Here is a 23038-nt window from a genome sequence, read left to right as displayed (position 1 = left end):
AACCAAACCCGAGGACCCCAGTAATCTATACACTCCCCAAGGTGCATAAGAACCTTCAGGACCCTCCTGGGAGACCAATTGTGTCGGCGGTGGGAGGCATCCTAGAACCACTGGCTAAATGGCTGGATTTCCTATTTAAGGAAACGATTCAAAACCTTTCAACATACATCAAGGATACTCCAAGTTTCATTGATATGATTTCCAAGATTTCCTTACCAGTTGGGCTGACATCACTAGTTACGTGTGATGTGAAGAGCTTATACACTATCATACCCCACTCAGGGGGAGTCCAAGCCATGGAACGGATTCTTTCATCTTCAGACAAATACAGGGGCCCCCCAATCGAATACGTTATGCAAATTCTGGAATTGGTTCTGACTCAGAACTATTTTCGTTTTGAATTTGATTGGTTCAGGCAGTCAGCAGGAACATCTATGGGAGCGGCCATGGCTCCAATGTATGCGAATGGATTCATGTTTGAATTTGAAACTCAATATATATTGGAGCCATTTAAAGATATTATTTTACTATACGGTCGCTACATCGATGACATTTTCATGATCATCAAGGGAGACAACAGCACTGCAGAATCTATGGTCCAATATATCAATTCTTGTACACCGAATGTAGAACTCACTATGACAGCAGACCCGCTTTCAGTGGATTTTCTGGATGTACGGATCATTAGAGAAGGTACCAAGTTGGCATATACACTCTACTCCAAGACTACGGACCGCAACACTTTACTTCAGGCGAATAGTTTCCATCCCAATGCCCTCAAACAATCCTTACCATATTCACAATTTTTGAGGGTGATGAGGAACAACTCAGATCCCAGTAAAGCGGAGGAACAATTGAAACTAATGTGGGATAAGTTTCACCAACGGGGTTACAGTGAACAGACACTCCATAAAGCCTTAGATAGGTGCTACTCAACACAAGTCGAGTCAAACACTGTATCAACAAGGAGACTGGTTTTTCCAACCACTTACACTACAGCATCTACAAAATTCAAACGGATGATTGATAGAAATTGGAGAATTTTGAGGAACGACACTTCTTTACCAGAACCATTTCGCCAATCACCTATGATGTGTTATAGGAGAAATCGAAATCTGAAAGACTTGTTAGTTAAGACAGATCCTATACACTGTTACGAGCAGAAACAAGGCTCTATAAATCTGGGCTGTTATAAGTGCTTAGGTTGTGTCACTTGCGGACACATGTTATCGGGAAAATTCTTTGCTCATCCTCATACAGGAAAAAAGTACATCATTAGGCATCGGCTAACCTGCACCACTGATTATGTAATATACAGGCTTACTTGTCCCTGTGGACTTACTTATATTGGCAAGACGGACCTGCCCTTGCGCGAACGTATTCGCAATCATAGATCCAACATACGAGTGGCGTATAGGGATCAGAAATCAGACTTACCGGTGGCCAAACATTTCTTGGAGAGAGGCCACACTCTACCGACTCTGAAACTCATGGCAATCGACCATGTACCTCCACCCAGGAGGGGAGGGGACCGCAAGAAAATGTTACTACAACGTGAACTATATTGGATCAGAACTCTGAGAACAGTATACCCTGAGGGTCTGAATGAGAAATATACCTTGACTGCATTTTTATAATTTTTCATTTTCTGTGCTATCCAATTAATCTTTTTTGGAGATGGGGTATGTGATGCCCACCCTGTGGGATAGGCATACATACCTATGTTTCTCTCATAACCATGTTTTCTCTCATAACTATGTTGATCCTGGAATATGTCACGAATATGGGGTGGGATGTGGATGCCCACCCTGGGGGATAGGCAATCCTCCCTTTTGTCCATAGTGGCACTGGCACAGGACCTTCATTACTTTGAAAAATCTTAATAGTTTCCATGTGCCTCAGAATTGTAACTCATTATGATGATGATACAGAGGTTTGAAATGTATGGGTTTTTACTATATGAGACAGTTGCAGCTCTGTTTAGTATTTCATATTAGGAGTATCTAGTTTATTTCTAGTAACTACACTAGTCAGTATTAGTTTAATTGGGTAGTCTGTTTGGAACCACTTAGGTGATCCACCCCTATCTTAAACAACTTTGATTTTGTTAACTCTGGTGATACAGGTGCTCATGCATTGGTGTGTCACCCTTTTGTTAGATTATCTTGTTATCTCGTATTGGCTTTGTTGGAGTCCGTTGTATATACTAAGAAATCGAATATAGTGCATCAGTTACCGTTCTATGTGGCCATTGTGATCAATTTTGAGATCATTAGTAGTTATTATTATCTAGTAACTGGCCAATCTCCAGTGAGTTTAATTGTGAAGTCTATTTTGGAATCAGTTAGGCGATCTACCCCTATCCTAGCAATCTTCTGTGGAGTGAATTCCAGTGGGACATATGCCCTTATAATGATGTTTAAATATGTTTTTCGATTAGTTTTGTCTGAACTTTCTCAGAGTCTCTAGTATTCCTGTTGGTTTTCAGCCCTGCTTTCTATGAGTCCAGTTTATACATTATGAAGGATATTCATTGCAGTAGTTACTATTCAATGCTGCCAGTGTGACTAATGTTTAAGTAATTGATTCCCCTAGCGTAAAATAGTTTAATTGAATGTTTTTCGATTAGTTTTGTCTGAACTTTCTCAGAGTCTCTAGTATTCCTGTTGGTTTTCAGCCCTGCTTTCTATGAGTCCAGTTTATACATTATGAAGGATATTCATTGCAGTAGTTACTATTCAATGCTGCCAGTGTGACTAATGTTTAAGTAATTGATTCCCCTAGCGTAAAATAGTCTAATTGAATATTTTTTAATTGCACGATCTATGTGTATGGTTGCACTTTTATTATTGTTGATATATGTCACCATGGTGATGACCATGGAGTCAGAGGCTTCACAAGTGTGGTGAGTTATCGTTATCTGTATGGTATATATGTGGGTTTATTTGTCTGCACAGTATGTCCTGACGAAAGCTTGAGGGGATCAAGCTGAAACGTTGACACCTTTGATGTTTTAGTGAGTAAAATAAAAGTTACATTTTATCAAGTCCCTGGAGTGCTATCTTTGAATCTTCCGTTGTATTTTGGCTGACAAGCACCGGGCATTGGACTACGGATCAGGTGGAGTGCAAGATTATTTGGTTTTTTTGTATCATTCAGTGTTTGCTACAGCTGACTTTCTATGCACCCCCAGTGAATTAATTCACTCAGATAACTCTGAGTAGGAATAATTATCAACATTTTTTTGTAGTTTTTGTGAAAGACGATAACCCTGCATTTATTTTGACTTTTAAAGATACAGTACAGAATTGTTTTTTGTATCCATGGATGATAATTTTTTTACGCTAGCTGGTGGATGCGCTGAGCAAGCAGAAATCTGGCAATATAGTGACTCTGGTGCAGACAGGATTAGATGGGACACTACCACTTCGGATCTTCCTAACACCACTTCACTACGTGATATTTATTTTGAATTGTTGAAATTAAAAAAGAGAGAAACAGATTTGGACCTTCACGGTTTATTTTTATCTGATTACCACCGGAAACTTCAGATTCCGAGAGGCTTCAGGGTTAGTAATGTACCCACGATTGGTAGATTGAAACCAGCTGTCTGTAAAAAGTGGATTTCAGTCCTAAACAAATGTTCATTGGACTTGATGCTAGTGATCATTGAGGATGTGAAGGAAGATCTGATTCAAATCAGAAGGAGGATTACTGAATTGGAAACAAGACAGGCATTATTGCTGGCAAGTTCAGAAGCTACCTCTACATTGCTAAAATTGGAAAATAATGTAAAGAGTTATAAGACGGATCTTATTAGATTCAAAAAGGATAAGCAAGATAAAGTGGCAGCAGATTACAAGGAGCACAGAGTTTATAGGTGGCTTAGCGGCACCAGTGATCTACCTAGATTTGCGAGGAAAAGAAGACCTATTCGCAAACCTAGACATTATACTATTGATCAAACTTCAGGAAACTCCAGCTCGGAATCTGATCGCAGCAGTTGGGATAGGGGGGCCAACAACTTTCAAGCACAATCTTTTTTAGAGGTTCCAAACCCTGCCAGTCAGGGGATACAAACCAGACATCAGAGCAAAGGTATTACGTCAGAAGGAGGACAATCACCAGACGAGGTCAGAAGGGACGCACCTTCTGGGGCAAGAGGGAGACCACCACGACAGAGGAGGTAATACCTATCTTCAATTTATCATCCAGAGTATTGACAGTGGCTGAAATTACTTTGCTGAGTAAGGGCTTGTCTTTTGTCCCCACTGCCAAACCTAACCCACTAGACTGGGAAGTTGAATTGTATAAGTTTGGGAGATCGTTGCGACTTAAGGATTTCTTTAAAAACCAAACCACTCCCTCTGATGAAATAAGGTTTAAGAGGAAAAGTACCTTTGATCCCCTGCCGAATCAAGCCTCTATAAAAAGTTTTTTAAGGTCTGTACAAAAGGAAACAACGGACCATCTAAAAGTTACTCATTCCTACCATTCAAATTGTTCCAAAATGGATCGACAGATCATTAAGTCTTTGGCTATGGACAAAGACATTGTTATTAGATCAGCAGACAAGGGCGGGGGAATCGTTATTCAAGACTATGCTAAATATAGATTGGAAATTATCCAACAATTATCTGATTCCCAGACTTATCTGAAATTGAAAGGCGATCCTACGCTTCAAGTGAAACTTTTAATTGACGCCATTCTACTGAAGGGTCTGGAACAGAATTTTATCGATCAGGACCTCTGGGAATTTTTACATCAACCAAACCCGAGGACCCCAGTAATCTATACACTCCCCAAGGTGCATAAGAACCTTCAGGACCCTCCTGGGAGACCAATTGTGTCGGCGGTGGGAGGCATCCTAGAACCACTGGCTAAATGGCTGGATTTCCTATTTAAGGAAACGATTCAAAACCTTTCAACATACATCAAGGATACTCCAAGTTTCATTGATATGATTTCCAAGATTTCCTTACCAGTTGGGCTGACATCACTAGTTACGTGTGATGTGAAGAGCTTATACACTATCATACCCCACTCAGGGGGAGTCCAAGCCATGGAACGGATTCTTTCATCTTCAGACAAATACAGGGGCCCCCCAATCGAATACGTTATGCAAATTCTGGAATTGGTTCTGACTCAGAACTATTTTCGTTTTGAATTTGATTGGTTCAGGCAGTCAGCAGGAACATCTATGGGAGCGGCCATGGCTCCAATGTATGCGAATGGATTCATGTTTGAATTTGAAACTCAATATATATTGGAGCCATTTAAAGATATTATTTTACTATACGGTCGCTACATCGATGACATTTTCATGATCATCAAGGGAGACAACAGCACTGCAGAATCTATGGTCCAATATATCAATTCTTGTACACCGAATGTAGAACTCACTATGACAGCAGACCCGCTTTCAGTGGATTTTCTGGATGTACGGATCATTAGAGAAGGTACCAAGTTGGCATATACACTCTACTCCAAGACTACGGACCGCAACACTTTACTTCAGGCGAATAGTTTCCATCCCAATGCCCTCAAACAATCCTTACCATATTCACAATTTTTGAGGGTGATGAGGAACAACTCAGATCCCAGTAAAGCGGAGGAACAATTGAAACTAATGTGGGATAAGTTTCACCAACGGGGTTACAGTGAACAGACACTCCATAAAGCCTTAGATAGGTGCTACTCAACACAAGTCGAGTCAAACACTGTATCAACAAGGAGACTGGTTTTTCCAACCACTTACACTACAGCATCTACAAAATTCAAACGGATGATTGATAGAAATTGGAGAATTTTGAGGAACGACACTTCTTTACCAGAACCATTTCGCCAATCACCTATGATGTGTTATAGGAGAAATCGAAATCTGAAAGACTTGTTAGTTAAGACAGATCCTATACACTGTTACGAGCAGAAACAAGGCTCTATAAATCTGGGCTGTTATAAGTGCTTAGGTTGTGTCACTTGCGGACACATGTTATCGGGAAAATTCTTTGCTCATCCTCATACAGGAAAAAAGTACATCATTAGGCATCGGCTAACCTGCACCACTGATTATGTAATATACAGGCTTACTTGTCCCTGTGGACTTACTTATATTGGCAAGACGGACCTGCCCTTGCGCGAACGTATTCGCAATCATAGATCCAACATACGAGTGGCGTATAGGGATCAGAAATCAGACTTACCGGTGGCCAAACATTTCTTGGAGAGAGGCCACACTCTACCGACTCTGAAACTCATGGCAATCGACCATGTACCTCCACCCAGGAGGGGAGGGGACCGCAAGAAAATGTTACTACAACGTGAACTATATTGGATCAGAACTCTGAGAACAGTATACCCTGAGGGTCTGAATGAGAAATATACCTTGACTGCATTTTTATAATTTTTCATTTTCTGTGCTATCCAATTAATCTTTTTTGGAGATGGGGTATGTGATGCCCACCCTGTGGGATAGGCATACATACCTATGTTTCTCTCATAACCATGTTTTCTCTCATAACTATGTTGATCCTGGAATATGTCACGAATATGGGGTGGGATGTGGATGCCCACCCTGGGGGATAGGCAATCCTCCCTTTTGTCCATAGTGGCACTGGCACAGGACCTTCATTACTTTGAAAAATCTTAATAGTTTCCATGTGCCTCAGAATTGTAACTCATTATGATGATGATACAGAGGTTTGAAATGTATGGGTTTTTACTATATGAGACAGTTGCAGCTCTGTTTAGTATTTCATATTAGGAGTATCTAGTTTATTTCTAGTAACTACACTAGTCAGTATTAGTTTAATTGGGTAGTCTGTTTGGAACCACTTAGGTGATCCACCCCTATCTTAAACAACTTTGATTTTGTTAACTCTGGTGATACAGGTGCTCATGCATTGGTGTGTCACCCTTTTGTTAGATTATCTTGTTATCTCGTATTGGCTTTGTTGGAGTCCGTTGTATATACTAAGAAATCGAATATAGTGCATCAGTTACCGTTCTATGTGGCCATTGTGATCAATTTTGAGATCATTAGTAGTTAATATTATCTAGTAACTGGCCAATCTCCAGTGAGTTTAATTGTGAAGTCTATTTTGGAATCAGTTAGGCGATCTACCCCTATCCTAGCAATCTTCTGTGGAGTGAATTCCAGTGGGACATATGCCCTTATAATGATGTTTAAATATGTTTTTCGATTAGTTTTGTCTGAACTTTCTCAGAGTCTCTAGTATTCCTGTTGGTTTTCAGCCCTGCTTTCTATGAGTCCAGTTTATACATTATGAAGGATATTCATTGCAGTAGTTACTATTCAATGCTGCCAGTGTGACTAATGTTTAAGTAATTGATTCCCCTAGCGTAAAATAGTTTAATTGAATGTTTTTCGATTAGTTTTGTCTGAACTTTCTCAGAGTCTCTAGTATTCCTGTTGGTTTTCAGCCCTGCTTTCTATGAGTCCAGTTTATACATTATGAAGGATATTCATTGCAGTAGTTACTATTCAATGCTGCCAGTGTGACTAATGTTTAAGTAATTGATTCCCCTAGCGTAAAATAGTCTAATTGAATATTTTTTAATTGCACGATCTATGTGTATGGTTGCACTTTTATTATTGTTGATATATGTCACCATGGTGATGACCATGGAGTCAGAGGCTTCACAAGTGTGGTGAGTTATCGTTATCTGTATGGTATATATGTGGGTTTATTTGTCTGCACAGTATGTCCTGACGAAAGCTTGAGGGGATCAAGCTGAAACGTTGACACCTTTGATGTTTTAGTGAGTAAAATAAAAGTTACATTTTATCAAGTCCCTGGAGTGCTATCTTTGAATCTTCCGTTGTATTTTGGCTGACAAGCACCGGGCATTGGACTACGGATCAGGTGGAGTGCAAGATTATTTGGTTTTTTTATATATATATATATATATGATATATAGACATATATTATATAGGTATAATATATATGTCTATATATCATTTATATATATATACACATATAGAATTATTATTTTTTTATTAACTTTAACATTATTTTTTTTATGATTTTACACTTGCAGGGAGACTGCCTGTCAGCACAGACAGTCCCCCTGCAGGCAGACACATGGACACCTATTGTGACCATGTGGTCGCCCTGTTGGGCGATCACATGGCCCCAGGGGTCCTAATCTGCCATGGGGAGACTGTCTGGGCTGCAGGCAGTCTCCCCACAACGGGAGCACCGCCGATCGCCGCCGGGGGAACGACGGCGATCGGGTAAGTAAATCTTAAAGTTAGGACGGTTCAGGACTGTCAGCGGTCGGCAATGGAAAAATGCCGATGACGGTCCTGAACCGTCCTCCGTCCTTAAGGGGTTAAAGGAACTTACAATCTATGGTGATTTGAGGTAGGCAGAAATATATCTTTAGCTGTCTTGCCTCGTTATAAGGCAGTAATGTTACTACTGACATGACCAGCTGCTATATAATTGTTTTCAACTCTTCTTCCTGTGGACCATAATTTTTTACTTAAAGGACCACTATAGGCACCCAGACCAGTTCAGCTCAATGACGTGGTCTGGGTTCCAGGTTCCCCTAGTTTTAACTTAAAGTATTAAAGTTTAATACTTAGCACACTGAACTGAATATCCAGTGGATGGCCAGAAAGTTACTTACTAAGCACCAAAACAACGTCTAGCTTAAATGGATACTATAGGCATCAAAGCAGCTTTAGCTTAATGAAGAGGTTTAGTGTATAGATCATGCCCTTGCAGTTTCACTGCTCTGCCGTTTTGGAGTCAAATCGCTTTTGTTTTTCTTCATGCAGCCCAAACCACACCTTCCCTGACTGTCACTGACAGCCTGCATGAAAAAAAAATGGCTTCAAGTTTTTATCTCCTGCTCTGTAAATTTAACTTCAATCACACAGGAGGCTATTAACAGAGCAGGAGATAATACATCCTAACTTAAACAGAATGCACAATAAAGGATGTTTGAATACTAGATATCTCTTTACAGGAAGTGTTTAGGAATGTTGTACAAGTCACATGCAGAGGGTTGTGACTAAGGCTGTATAAACAGAGTGATTTAACTTCTAAATGGCAGAGAATTAAGCAGTGAGACTGTGGGGGCATGATCTAAGTACCAAAACTGCTTCATTAAGCTAATGTTGTTTTGGTGTCTGTAGTGTCCCTTTAATAAAATCGTGTTGGTGTATAGATCACTTCACTGCTCAGCTCTCTTAAAAAAATTTAATAGTTGGAACGCAGAAGCGAGCGGTTGCACAACCTAAAAGCTCTGGCACACAGCCACGAAAAATCTGGCTTTTTAGCCCCTGCACCTGTAGCAATAATGTTCTGGGGTACCCTCACTCGACGCCTAATCACGATGGGGCAGAAAAATAAAAATCAACGACCAGATAAGCCGAACCTATGGCGACAAGCGCAAAGCGTGGTAGGACCTAACATGGCCGCCCTCTCTGACTGCAGCTCCAACTTCTCGGATTATTTCTCTGTCGGCGTGGAGGAACGTACCACACAGACTGTAACACAACCACAGCACAGTCCAGACACTCCCGACGCTGCCCTAGTTACCAGAGCAGTACTACAAGAACTCCTGGCCGAACTCCAGAAACACATTTTCGCTGATGTGACGCTGCCCTAGTTACCAGAGCAGTACTACAAGAACTCCTGGCCGAACTCCAGAAACACATTTTCGCTGATGTGACGCTGCCCTAGTTACCAGAGCAGTACTACAAGAACTCCTGGCCGAACTCCAGAAACACATTTTCGCTGATGTGGCGGCAGTTCCAAGTTGACATAAAAGGTATTACATGCCACATAGGAGCCCTGGAGGGCGCAACAGCAAAGAACGCCAAACACGTAACAACACTCCAGCAGGAGGTCAGTGACATACAGGCACAAAATAAGATGCATGAACGCCGCTTCACGGTACTGGAAGATACCAGGCACCGCAATAACCTTAAGGTGCGTGGGGTGGCTTAAACCATCCAAGACACGGAACTACTACACTTCACAAGACGTTTGTGGGAGACCCTAAACAGGACAGATTGATGCAACTGGAGGGCATCTTCCGCATACCTAGATCCCAAAGAGAACCGGCCTCGGCACCAAGGGCCCTGGTGGTCCAATTCAGAAGCGGGGCAGACAAAGCTATCCTTAATGTCATAAAAGGAAAAATCCAGTATCAATTTGAAGCAATGCCGCTCACCTTCTACGCCGACCTTTCAGGGAGCACTCTAGCCTGGAACGCATTCCTCAGACTGCTCACTAAGCTCCTACAGCAGCATAACATCCTGTACCGTTGGCGGCCCCTACCACATGCTACAAGTAACCCACGGGGATGCCACCCACAACATACAAGAGCTCCAGGAGGCCACAGGCTTGCTGCGCACTTTGGGACTTCCTATGGACTCCCTTGACCCAAACAAACAGGCTGCAACGAAACAGCATAACCATACTTGGGATCCAACTCGGATCACTCCTTTGATCCTGCAGAAACCCGCAACGGAACCGTATGCAGCAGTGACAACCTGAACCTCGGCAGAGGACTCTAACCATGTTCCCACGGGGAACCCCAGGAACTAAACGGCACCCTGCCTCATCAAGTTGTGTATTTGCTCCTTATGATTTTCCTTTTGGCCCTGCCTTCATTTTTCACAATTGAATCTTTGTTTAAATATGATTTTTTTAACCACACAGAACGGGCGGTCACATAACACACGCACCTCCTACCCACACGCCAACAGCACCACACGACAGGGCACATAGTAATGCAATCTTTAGCCCCCACTTTTGCTTTTCCCTTAAATAGAACAGGTCCCGCAACGGTAGTTATCCTTTCACTATTAGTCTACCACGCTGGCCCACATGCAGACACTCTCAACCCTTACTACACAGACACACCCTAAAGCCAACTTCGACTTACACCTAGCAAAGATATACAGTAACGCCACCACACCAAAAAGACGCTACCCATAGATAGAGTTCCCTAGACCCAATAATTCTGACACAGCGACGTACACACCTGTAACCTAGGTTAGAATTACACCTCATGTATGTCTACCTTTTCGGACACTGTACGATAAACTTAAGTGCATACCTATAATTTGCTACAATTTAAAAAATTTGTGCTGTTCTTCTGTTGCCATGATGCTGTTATGTTATGTTGGGCTAGTACTTGCTGATGTGGCTATGCAAGCCCTAATGTTCAAAACGCACTACAAAACTAAAGAGAAAAAAAAAAAATGTAATTGTTAAGTCACCTTGTCTATGCAGCCCTAGTTACAACTCCCTGACTCACAGAGCCTCTATGGGGAAAAAAAGTAAATTTTTTGCAGCACAGTGCATTTACTTTGGAAGTTCTTATCGCCTTGTCTGTTAACCTAACTTTAATCACACAAAGGAGGCTGCTGTAGGCTCTACCAGGCAATAAACAGAGCAGGTGCTAAAGGGTTACTGCAACCAAAAACCTGTGTTTTCATGAAAGGCTGTACTGGTGTGCCACCTCCCTAATTAAAAAAACACAAACAAACAAAACAAAGATAAACTTACCTCTATCCAGCACCAAGGCCAAGTTCTCCCTGCAGCCCAATCCTCCACTGCTCAAATAACTTCCCTATGCCAGAGGGTTATGCAGGTCAGTGAGCGCGGGCCGAGGGGAGAACAGACTACTGCTACAAATTATTTTTTTTATTATTATTTTCATTTAAGTCCACCGAGCCACCCTCCTGGATGGGCAAAGGTGGTGCCTCTGGTGTGCGTTCCCTTCCAAATTCACACTATAAGCAGGTACACCAGACTCTTACTTACACAGCCAAGCAGATTTCTTTTGCAAAGACATTTTTAACTACAATTCTGCATAGGTTAACAAAAATAATAGATGCACATAATGTGCTATGTGTTCTTTTACTGCAAATAAAGTTTAATGAGTTTCTGGAGAAAAAATACAATTGGGAGGGGGATTAAAAAACTGACATGGTTTCAGAATGATTAGACCAGAAGAGAAACGCATCAAATGAATGCATCACAAAAACAATATGACATGCTCTGTACTAATGTGCTTGAGATTGTTCCTCTCATTATTATTTTAACAAGGTTTCTTCTTCTCTTGCTAATTGACATGATCCCTACACAATGAATGCAGGTTGTACATTCTGTGGTTTTACAGGAGATATTGTTTTATATTTTTATTACCATTGCCAGTTGTTATAGAACATCTATATAGAATAAGAAAAGGAAGAATAACTACTTTTTGGTTAATGAACTACAACCTTCATTATCCTCAAACTAGCATTGTCTCTTATATGTGGATGTGAATTGTGGATTAAAGGATCCCAGCACATGACTTAGAAACATGTACAAGTCTTACTACGCACAAAGACGTCATGTTCTTACTTTATTGATGAGCAGTCTGTACTTCTCCACCAATTCATCACGATTCTGACAGCCTGCAAGCAGTTGCCATACTTCTCCCCTTAGTGCTTCAGGAACTCCACTTCGTACCAGTGTAGAAAGTTGTTTGGGCCGAACACCCAGATTAAGGTGCCTGGAAAAAAAATAAGGAAAGTGCACAATGATGAAAAAAAAAACCCACTATAGTCACCATAACAACTACAGCTTATTAAATTTGTTCTGCTGAGTAGATTTATTCCCTTCAGGCTTTTTAAAATAAACAGTTTTTTCAGGGAAAAGGCAGTGTTTACATCACAGTCTAGGGCAGCGATGGCGAACCTATGGCTCATGTGCCACAGCTGGCACGCCAAGCCCTCTCTGTGTGTACGCGGTCATAGGTCGCCAGTAGAGTGCCCAGCGGTGTATTCACCGCGAAGCTAACAAGGCATTTGCCTTGGGCGGCAATGCCTTGTTAGACTTGTGTCCTGGGGGGCCAAGAGCTGGTCGGCTTTGGGCCCCCCACGATGCAGGCGGCAGCTTCTATTGGGGGCTTGCGGCGAGGGAGTGCTGTAGCCTGAGCTCTTACTGCTCAGCTTTCTCTCGCGCCACTTAGTGATGCCGGGAGCTGGAATATGACGTCAGACCGGCTACCGCATCACTAATCAGCGCGCGAGGGAGCTGAGCAGTAAGATCAAAGCTACCTCGCCGCTTACTCTGCCAGTTCATCCACTGCCTGCCTGTCTAGCAGCACAGGCTGCCCCTGCATCCCCACTGGACACAAGGTGAGAAATCCACTCCAGGTCTATGTATCTGCCAATGTCTGGGTGTATATTTGCCTTGTTTAATTACCATGTTGGCACTTTGAGAAAAAACTGTTGGTTTGTTTTGCGGTTTGAAATATTTACCATCACTGGTCTAGGGATACCTCCAATGGCCACTCCTCAGATGGCTGTTAGAGGTACTTCCTAGAGCAGTGCTGCACAATGTGCATGTGACGAGAACAATCTCGCCACATTGCATTGGAGGAGCCTGGTTGCCCGCCTGTTGCCTCTGGACTATGACCCCATGTTAAAAAGTCTTCCTTTCGCCTGCAGAAAAGGCTTGTTCGTGCCTTTCTGCCCGGCGGTCGGTAGATTCAATCTACCGAACTAACGCACGAATGACTGGACACCCTGGGAGCTGGAGTGTGTCGGCAATTTACCTCCCAGAAGTTGCGGTTAACCGCAGCTTAATTGACGAATACTGGATGGCCTTTGTTCGTTTGACGAACACGTGGCGGCAGCCATTTTAAAGTCCCGAACGGCCAGCGGTGTTCAGCGTTCGTGTAATTAAAGACTTCGGCTCCATGGCAATTGAACTGTGAGTATAGGATGTGAGCGCTATTCGGTAGTTACGTGCGCTCAGATCCCAGCTATCTGGGGATATGTGACATGTCTGTATTTTATGTATAAAATGTAACTTTGTATATTTTAAAGTGTTTTGCTGTCTTTGTGTCCCCACGTGTATAATGGAGTTTTGCCTCTGTCCTGGGAGATAATTGGATTATTTCCCAATTATGTCCAGGATAGAGGGAGGGAGATTAGGATGCATTGTGGGGATGTTTTACTTCTGTGTGTCTGAATGTGATACATGTCTGTCTGTGTTACAGTCTTCCATCCGGTCTCCTAGGGGAGTGTCCACCAGGTGGGAGACCTGCAAAAATACTGGGCAGGTAGCCCTGAATAAACCAGACACTGCTTGACCGTCAAACGGAGCTCTGTCTCATCTTTGGGGGGGATTTACTGTATGCTGTTAGAGACTGATTGCCAGGAGTGTAAGCCGCTTGGATGCTTTTCCTGTTCGTCTGCTAGCAGCTATTCGTGAGGTTCCGGTTCGGGAATTTGGAGTGCTATTTTTTATGCATTTCGGGAGTTTGGAGCATTCCCTTGTATTCAGTTCGGTAATTTGGTGTTCTGCAGTAGCTGTGCCTGTATCTCTGGAAGGGGAAGATCGACTAAACGGCGGTTTAACCCCTTTATGCCCGGGGTGCCGTTACAGTGCAGCAGTGACATTCCACGTCTGCACCCTCTGCATACAGACATTGAACTTTCCTCATAGAGATGCATTGGTTCAATGCATCTCTATGAGAAGATGCTGATTGGCAAGGGGTGTGTTTGAATTGTGCTGGCTCTGCCCCTGATCTGCCTCCTTGACAGTATCAGCCAATCCAATGCTTTCCTATGGGAAAGCATTGTGATTGGCACAGATTTCCACTTCTGATAATGTCAGCCAAGCAGGCACATCAGGGGCAGAGCCAGTAGCAGCAGACTGGAATAAAAGTAAGATTTTACTATATTTAGGGGGCACTGGTGGCACAGGGTCATAAATACATGTTTGTGTTCCTGACCCTATAGTGTTCCTTTAATATTTAAAAGCACCATGGATGGCTTCCATGAGTAATGTAATGGGTAATAAAGGGCCTCATTATATAGAATACCTGGAGATTGTCACTCTGAAAACACCACATAAATAGATAATAATCTATTTTAAAGTTGCTCTTCAACTTAATATGTCAATGTAGCCAATGTCCCCTAATCAGAGAAGTAAGTCGCTTGTTACTGTCAAACACTGCCATAGGGGTTGTGCATAGACCTTTCTTTCCATGAAAGGCCTGGCTATTGTCAATATGATTTGATTTGAACTTTATCTGCCACACACATATTACAAAAGATCTAGACAGCAATGCTATTACAACAGAAATGCCATACAAATACTCAAGTACCATTTGGATAAAAGATCTCCCCATGTTTCCAGGATTTTCTCTGCACATTCCTTCGAAACATCTCCAGATCCACTGAGAAGGGGTTCATCATTATCTAAAGCAAAATGTAACATATGTCAGTAAATAAGTATATTAGAATAATTTGAAAACACACAGTATAGATTAAATATATAAATAAATATGTTCAAAACAAAAGAGAAAATCAAAAACAAATAAAGCGTTTTACCTTAAAGAGGAATAACACTCGATAGTCAATAGATAGGCAATAGACCTGAGGTAATATGGGAAATTGCTTTAATGTAGATTATTAACCTTTCTCCAAATCAAACCAGCAATAGATGAAACGAGAAGAGCAACAGGGGCACATATGCCTTCGTATGGTTTAAACTACGGTTTATTTTATCTTATTATCTCTTTTTTTATGGTTGAATTCTTGGGAACTAAAAACTAAGTTTGCAAAAAGAAGACCAAAATATATAAACTGACCAAAAAAGCAAAAACAAAAAACCTACTTCAAACTGCCAACTTTTATAATTTGTTTCTTTCTTAATTGCTCAACATTTTCTGGATTTAGTATTTAATAAATAGCACCATGTGAGAAAGTATAAGAAGTATAATATTATTATTTAGTATATTAAGCATCTGGTGGTCCCAACACCCAAGCCAAAGAAGTTCAATACTCAGTTGTACATGTCTTTAGGAAATGCAGCAATGTTTTCTGGTTCTTAGCAAAACTGAGGCTGTGCAAAGAGACTTTTGAAATCTGCCTATCAAGTACTACGGTAAGTCGGAAATCTGGAAGCATCATTAAAGTTACTCCAACCTTTTTTAAATATTACTATTTTTAAATTACTATTTTTTTTAATTTAAATTGCCATGTTGGTCACTATTAATTAGGTACTCCCTTTATTTAATTGGAAAACCTGGAAAATAGGATTTAACTTACCTGGAATCCAGAGCCAGGTGAAAATGTTTTTGCATACACCCTGAGCCGAGGAGGGGAGTGAGGAAGAGAGTATGGGGTGTGTGACGAAGTTCCCTTCGCCACTTTGTCCTGGAGAGGCCTGCTTGCCTGCCTCCTCCCCTGTGACTATGGCCCTGGACTGTATTGGCCTGGAAAACTTACATTTGGGCATAATGGATTTGTGTATACTGCTCCTGGCCCTTTTAATACTTGGGAGCAGTGTTTCAACGTTTTAACTGGCACTTCGAATACAGTCGAAGTGCCGAAGCCGTCGAAGTACCAAAGCCGTCGAACTATCGAAGCCGTCGAAGTGGCCGCCATTACAGCCGAACACGTGGCGGCGGCCATCTTAAGGCAACACGGTCAGCGGTGACCTGTACTTTCCCTTATCCTTCGACACCACAGCTGGAGACTAAGTCCCGTTCGAACATTCGAACACCCGTTCGAATGGGACTTTATCATCATCTTTTCAGGGGAAATAGATCGCCACTCGACTAGCGATCACCGCGGAAGTTTTAACCGCATTTGACTTCGACACTTCGACAAAAGTCGAAGTGCGTTCGACTATTCGAACACCGCTTTCAGATGGGACTTTAGCGTTTTTCAGGACAGAAATAGACCGACCACACAGCCTGAATCTGTGGAACTGTTTTTGGGCATGCAAACAGGCGTGCGGTCGGTCCAAAGAGACTTTTTAATAATTCTGGAACCACTGGACGGATTCTCACGAATTTTGAATATGTCGTTCCACAATTTATGTTGTGCATAAAAATGTAAGTTTTATTAATGTACCATGTAAAATGGGAAAGTTATGAAAGTGCATAAAAATGTATAAAAATGTGTAAGTTTTAGCTTGGAGATAATTGAGTAGATACAGTAGGAAACTCAATTATCTCCCAAGCAGAGGGGAGGGAACCTGTGGGCTGTACTATTTTGTGATTGGTTATTTTATGCCTCCCCCTGGGTGTGTCCTGTGTGTACTTTTGGTAATAAAAAGCAGGCTGGGTGTTCCAGCACCTCAGACCTCTTCTGACCCTCAATACGTAGCCTTGTCTCGTTATTGGAGGGAACTGCTATATCACACTGGGGATTGCTATGCTCTGCATATTCCCCTGAGCTCTTAATCACTTAGCTCTTTTAAGAGCTTGTTCCGGATACGCTCTCCTGGAGGAGAGATCTTCCCCACACGGTCCTGAATGCTGAAGGTTCATTCCAGGGTGGAAGGAAGACGGCGCGGCTCCAGTTACGCTACGGCCTGCGGTGGTTGTGGTGTCGTCTGCAGTGCTTGGAGTCCTCTGAGAGCGCTAGGAGCATCCATCAACGGAGGGTACTCGGTTGGAGTACACGGAGCTCCGTTACAGGGTGGATAAAGAGGATTGAAAAACGGTGTGGCTAAAAATAGAAAGGACAAATGTGTACAATGTAGAAAGGTGGGAAAGGCTGAGAGAGGCTAGAGGTGGGAGGAATGGAACATACAGGCTTCTCATTGCAGTCATGCTTACAGCACTGCCTGCAAGGGTAGAAGTGGATTATGTTTGTGCGCAGTGCGTGCTGATGACAGACAACCTTTTTGCACAGAATTAACGTTAGTCGCGTATGCCAAGGGTGCAACTAGACGCCACCACAAAATTGCAGATTGCTCTTTATAGGAAGCGGTTCAAGCAGAAACGTAGACTAATTAAAATAACTAAGCATAATATAATATTCTCCAGTGATATTTCCTCTCTCTTACATAGATCAATGGAAGCAAATCAGACCTTAAACTCTAAGGTCATTAAAGGGAAAATTCCTTTAACATATAAAAGATTAAAACAAAAGCATGTGACTGTCTGTGTCAGAAATATCCCAGAGAGGAACCAGCATGTAACAGACAAGAAAAGGTTTTGAATTCTAGTTATGGTATTTAGTTAGTTGCTAATCAGCATGTAATTCTGCTCCACAGATGCTAAGTACATACACATTATGGCACAGAGCCCAGGTCAGCTCAGTTTGATGCTTCACTGAATTACTGCCTATAAACCAAAATGCCCAGTAGCATGGAATCTGTGGAGTCTGAAACCAGTTCCACAAAGGGTTTGGTTTAAATACCAATGATAATCTATCATAATCACTAGAGAATTCACATACATGATGTCCTCTAGTTACCTCTTTCTCTGACTGATCTATTTGTGTAATAAAATCAGATTATTGATGTGAGGAAAATCATTTAGCAAAGCATACAAACATTAATCTATCACAAGACCACTGTATAACATATCATTTCCTTCTGTTAGCAAAAATTTGCAAGAGCGAACACAAAACCGTATTTGAACCTTAAGAAATACTTTGGAAATTATTTTTTGGATAAATTAAATAAACACACTGACTGTGTCACTATAAGTATGTTTTTATATACATACATTTTTATCTAAACTATTAAAAAAAATACCAGGATTTAGAAATTACTACTGTTTCGTGCTACTGCATGCTAGGGCCACAGAACTGATATTTCAAAACGTCATGGTCATTTACCTACTAAGAAACGGTAGAGGCTTAGGGCTAGGCCTCTTGTCTGAGAAGTAAGGGTCCTTATTATAGAAATTCCCCCTACAGCTCCAAATATGTTAATTGGACTGGGACCAGTGAGTCTCTAGAAGAGATAATCAATGTGACATCAGCAGGAGTATTTGTGTGCATATAAAGGGTAAATCCACATGGGAACCAGGATTTAACCAGGAAAGCAGCAGATTTGGACTATTAAATGTTAGTCCATATTGGCAGCTTGAAAAGAACAGTAATTATTGTAAAATATATAACTGTGCTGGAAGAGTGCTGCTTTACTAAAATGAAAATATATTTGAGTTAATGTAACAATCTAGTAAGACTGAAAGAATTAATTGGGTGCATGTTGCATTGTTAAAAATGCTTCCTTCCCCTCTTCGTTCTCTGACTGAGAAATGATGGCTAGTGTGGCTGGATGTAGGTCCCTTTTATTCCCACAGGCCCTTCTGACCCACACCAATACATTTCCTGCAGCTTTACCAGGGAGTCCCAGGTAGCGCTACCCAACAGCAAAATACAAGAGATAGCAAGATTACAAGCGTGCACTGACATTAGTGTTTCCTGGTGACTAGAATCACTGCCCTATTCAAAGTAGGCATGTACCACAGCACGGTTTTGCAGTTTGTCCCACTTATACCATATATTGAACTGTACAAATACTCTGCCTGTTGGTCAATAAACAATCTGTTTTGTCCTTACACTAAGCCTTCTCTAATGTTTGGGTTTGAGGTTGAGAAAGCTATTTATTACTATATCTGGTGGTTGGCTGATTGTTGTTAGATACCACAGAAGAAGATCAAGCTACTGGACAATGCTGAAGATACCAGCTTTTTGTAGCCTGGATCTCAAGTGAAGGAATATGTTTTTTTGTTACAAAAACCTTCCTAACTGTTTATGTATTGCACAAATATACTTACTTATGCACATGATGGGAAGTCCAGAGTACAATACTTTTCTTGCGTTTCTTAAAATAATCTTAATCTTACTTTATAAAACTGAATGAATCAATAAGTAATGTTTATAAAGCCTTCTGGAGTGGAGCAATGATAGATAAGTTGGGAAATGATAGTATATGCAGATTTAACAAACTACATGAGTGAATTTTTTTTTTCATTCTTTTTATGATTATTGATATTAGGCTTAAAATTGCCAAGCAAAATTCAGCTGACTGTAATGTCCATAGCTGGAGCAAGCTTTTAAGAACATTTTTCTAATACCTTCTTCCTCATCATCCTCTGGAGGTGAAGGGATGTTGGATCCTTGAGGGCCACACTGTGACAGCCGAATTGAGGGAGTTGCTGTTGTTTTCCTCCTCTCTCTTTCAGTTTCGCTCTCCAGGCACATCACTTCATAAAAAGTGTCACAGTTACTCTTTCGTTCTTTCCTTTCTATCTGTAAAAGTACAAAAATCTTCAGTAAGGTTAAATTATTAGAGAATGTTGATAAGAGGCTTTAAGGAAATACTTTTTTTTCAACTCTATTTATGCTCACGTTTTACATATGTTTCATTTTGTTACTAAGTTATTCAGTAAAAAGAGTTTAAATAAAATTACATCAGCACTCTACAGAAATTGATATATTTTTTTTAAACTCTATATGTTTCTTTTTAATGACAATGCATGACAAAAAGGTACATTTAAACATGGACAAGGAGTTACTCACCCAGAATTATTTTGGGAAGTGCTTATCCATTTTGTCCAACTGATAAAACATTTTTTTTTTTTCCTTTAAATAAGGATGAGCTGATGAGGTGACAGTTAAGTGACTTGCAACATGAATTATCTGTGGTGCAATTTAGTGTTAGGAACCAGCACACTGCACATTTACTCCTATGTAATTGTCGGTAATCATGTTAGAACAGTGACATATATTTCACACGGCAAACAGATTAAAGGGACACTATAGTCACCTGAATAACTTTAGCTTAATGAAGCAGTTTTGGTGTATAGAACATGCCCCTGCAGCCTCACTGCTCAATCCTCTGCCATTTAGGAGTTAAATCCCTTTGTTTATGAACCCTAGTCACACCTCCCTGCATGTGACTTGCACAGCCTTCCATAAACACTTCCTGTAAAGAAAGCCCTATTTAGGCTTTCTTTATTGCAAGTTCTGTTTAATTAAGATTTTCTTATCCCCTGCTATGTTAATAGCTTGCTAGACCCTGCAAGAGCCTCCTGTATGTGATTAAAGTTCAATTTAGAGATTGAGATACAATTATTTAAGGTAAATTACATCTGTTTGAAAGTGAAACCAGTTTTTCTTTTTTCATGCAGGCTCTGTCAATCATAGCCAGGGGGAGGTGTGGCTAGGGCTGCATAAACAGAAACAAAGTGATTTAACTCCTAAATGACAGTGAATTGAGCAGTGAAATTGCAGGGGAATGATCTATACACTAAAACTGCTTTATTTAGCTAAAGTAATGTAGGTGACTATAGTGTTCCTTGAAGAAATATGCAGTGAAAGACTTTCTCTCACAGGATTCCGACTAACATCAGAAAAGTAAATGCACTGTGGACAGACTCTTCACACTCGTCCGACACCATGAAAATGGACACAGTGTAATCAGAGAATTTCTGATGGCATTCACCCTTTAATTAATTAGAATTGAGATAAGCTCCCAGCATTGCCTTAAGGGTTGGGTAGTGTTTAAGGATATGAATAGGGCAAGAGAATGTTTTAGTTAGGTTTAGGGAATTGATTGGTTCATGGCAGAGTTTCTTTAAGGTTAAAGAGTTATTAGGATTAGTGATTCTTTAAATTAAGGTAAACCCAATTTACACAGTGACCTTAAGTGCAGTGGCATGGAAGGAACTTCAGTTGTAATTCAACAAAGAATTCGTCAGAGGGGAAGAATGAATGAAAAATGGGGACAGTGTTTAAAAAAGAACAGAAGAGGAAAGCAGGGAGATATGGAATTAGTAGTGAGACGGAATAGTGTGTGGGGAGATCCTATGAGGAAAGGAGACTGAAAATGGAGGGGAGCATATAGAATGCAAAAGGGGAGAAGACAAATAGTATGAGAAAAGGGAGATAAAATAAAGGGGGGGAGGGGAATAAAATGGATTGAGGAAGGGAGAATAGAGAAGAGTTGGGGGAGAATGTAAGGTAGATATAATAAAATGGGGATATGACAGACAGGGAAAAGGTTGGAGAGCCAGAGAAGAAGGGCAAAGATAAGGTACGATTTACAGAGAGAAGCAAGGTTGCTATGGGGTAAATGTGACTGATGTGAAGAGGAAGAAATTATCTTGACACAGGGCTAGGTCAGCAAAATTATTTTCTCTGGCAGAGGGGTTTAATCCGTGGCTTGAGGGGAAAAAGGCATGGATTTGGGTTCTATCAACACTATTTTTATTTACAAAAATGATGTATATACAACTGATATTGTAGACAACTGACACAGGACATTGACATAGTGCATGTTCAGGTTTGGGTTACCTGTTTTAATTTGAGGAAGAAGTTTTCTGTAGAACTTCTCTTGCTAAAGGGCCAAAATAGACGTTCATTAGCAGAACAGACTCGGACTTTAGTCTCCAAGAGAAAACGCACAGGTTCCTGCACCTCTGTGATCACTAGATCAACTGCAGTAGTCATGAAAAGGACCTTGTCTGTGGGGACATGTGTGTATTATCAGATACTTGTAAAATTACACATTTTATCTATTAGAAATACAGAAACATAAGAGAAGCGAAAAAAAGGAAGGTAATTAGAAATTATAACAGAGTATATAAAGGAGATATGTATTTGCTAACATAAAACATATATATATATATATATACATACAAACATATTAACAAATGCTGGAAACAACACAAACAGGTACAGTATTTGTTATTTATATATATATATATATATATATATATATATATTTTTTTTTTTATTTATTTATTTTTTTTAAAACAACATCCTGGTCAAGAGTCACTTGTTTGAATCATTGTATAAGATGCTCTGATGTCGCTGTTGGTGGAGTTATGCATACAAAGACAGATTTAATACAATGTATTTTTCATTTGACATTAATATATTAGTGATGGTATCTGAAATCCTACCATTTTCAACAATACTCTCTGATTTGTCTTCTGGACAATTATGTGTTATTTCTACAATCCAAAATGCCAATGCCACCTGGTGCACATTTCAAACAAGATGTCACAGTGTCAAAATCCAAATAAATCGCTTGACCACTTTGGATACTTTACCTCACAAAATACATAAAAAGCATTACATCATTCGAAACAGTGGTTCTGAAGCACTGAATATAAAAACAAACTTGGGCCCCACTGGTTGTGACCAGACATGAGTGCTGTGCCTTAGCCAGGCGATCAACTGTAGTCATACTCTGAACTGCATGATACGATGGACACTATCCAAGTAGGCTTC

At 40.8% G+C, this 23038-nt stretch overlaps 1 protein-coding gene across 1 annotated transcript in view; it reads right to left on the bottom strand.

Annotated features, from left to right (window-relative positions):
- The window catches only part of RABGAP1 (RAB GTPase activating protein 1), a 253113-nt gene that overhangs the window by 155799 nt on the left and 74276 nt on the right, over window positions 1–23038 (bottom strand). The window contains exons 10-13 of the mRNA XM_063432338.1: window positions 22097–22266; window positions 19876–20050; window positions 15154–15247; window positions 12396–12546 (exon numbers count right to left, since the gene is read on the bottom strand). Of these exons, the coding sequence (XP_063288408.1) occupies window positions 12396–12546; window positions 15154–15247; window positions 19876–20050; window positions 22097–22266 (590 nt within the window). The remainder of the gene's footprint in view (window positions 1–12395; window positions 12547–15153; window positions 15248–19875; window positions 20051–22096; window positions 22267–23038) is intronic.

The sequence above is a fragment of the Pelobates fuscus genome, chromosome 9, assembly GCF_036172605.1.
Source record: "Pelobates fuscus isolate aPelFus1 chromosome 9, aPelFus1.pri, whole genome shotgun sequence".
NCBI lineage: Eukaryota > Metazoa > Chordata > Amphibia > Anura > Pelobatidae > Pelobates > Pelobates fuscus.
Note: the sequence above shows the minus strand (reverse complement) of the source record. Positions and strands in the feature narration are given on the sequence as shown.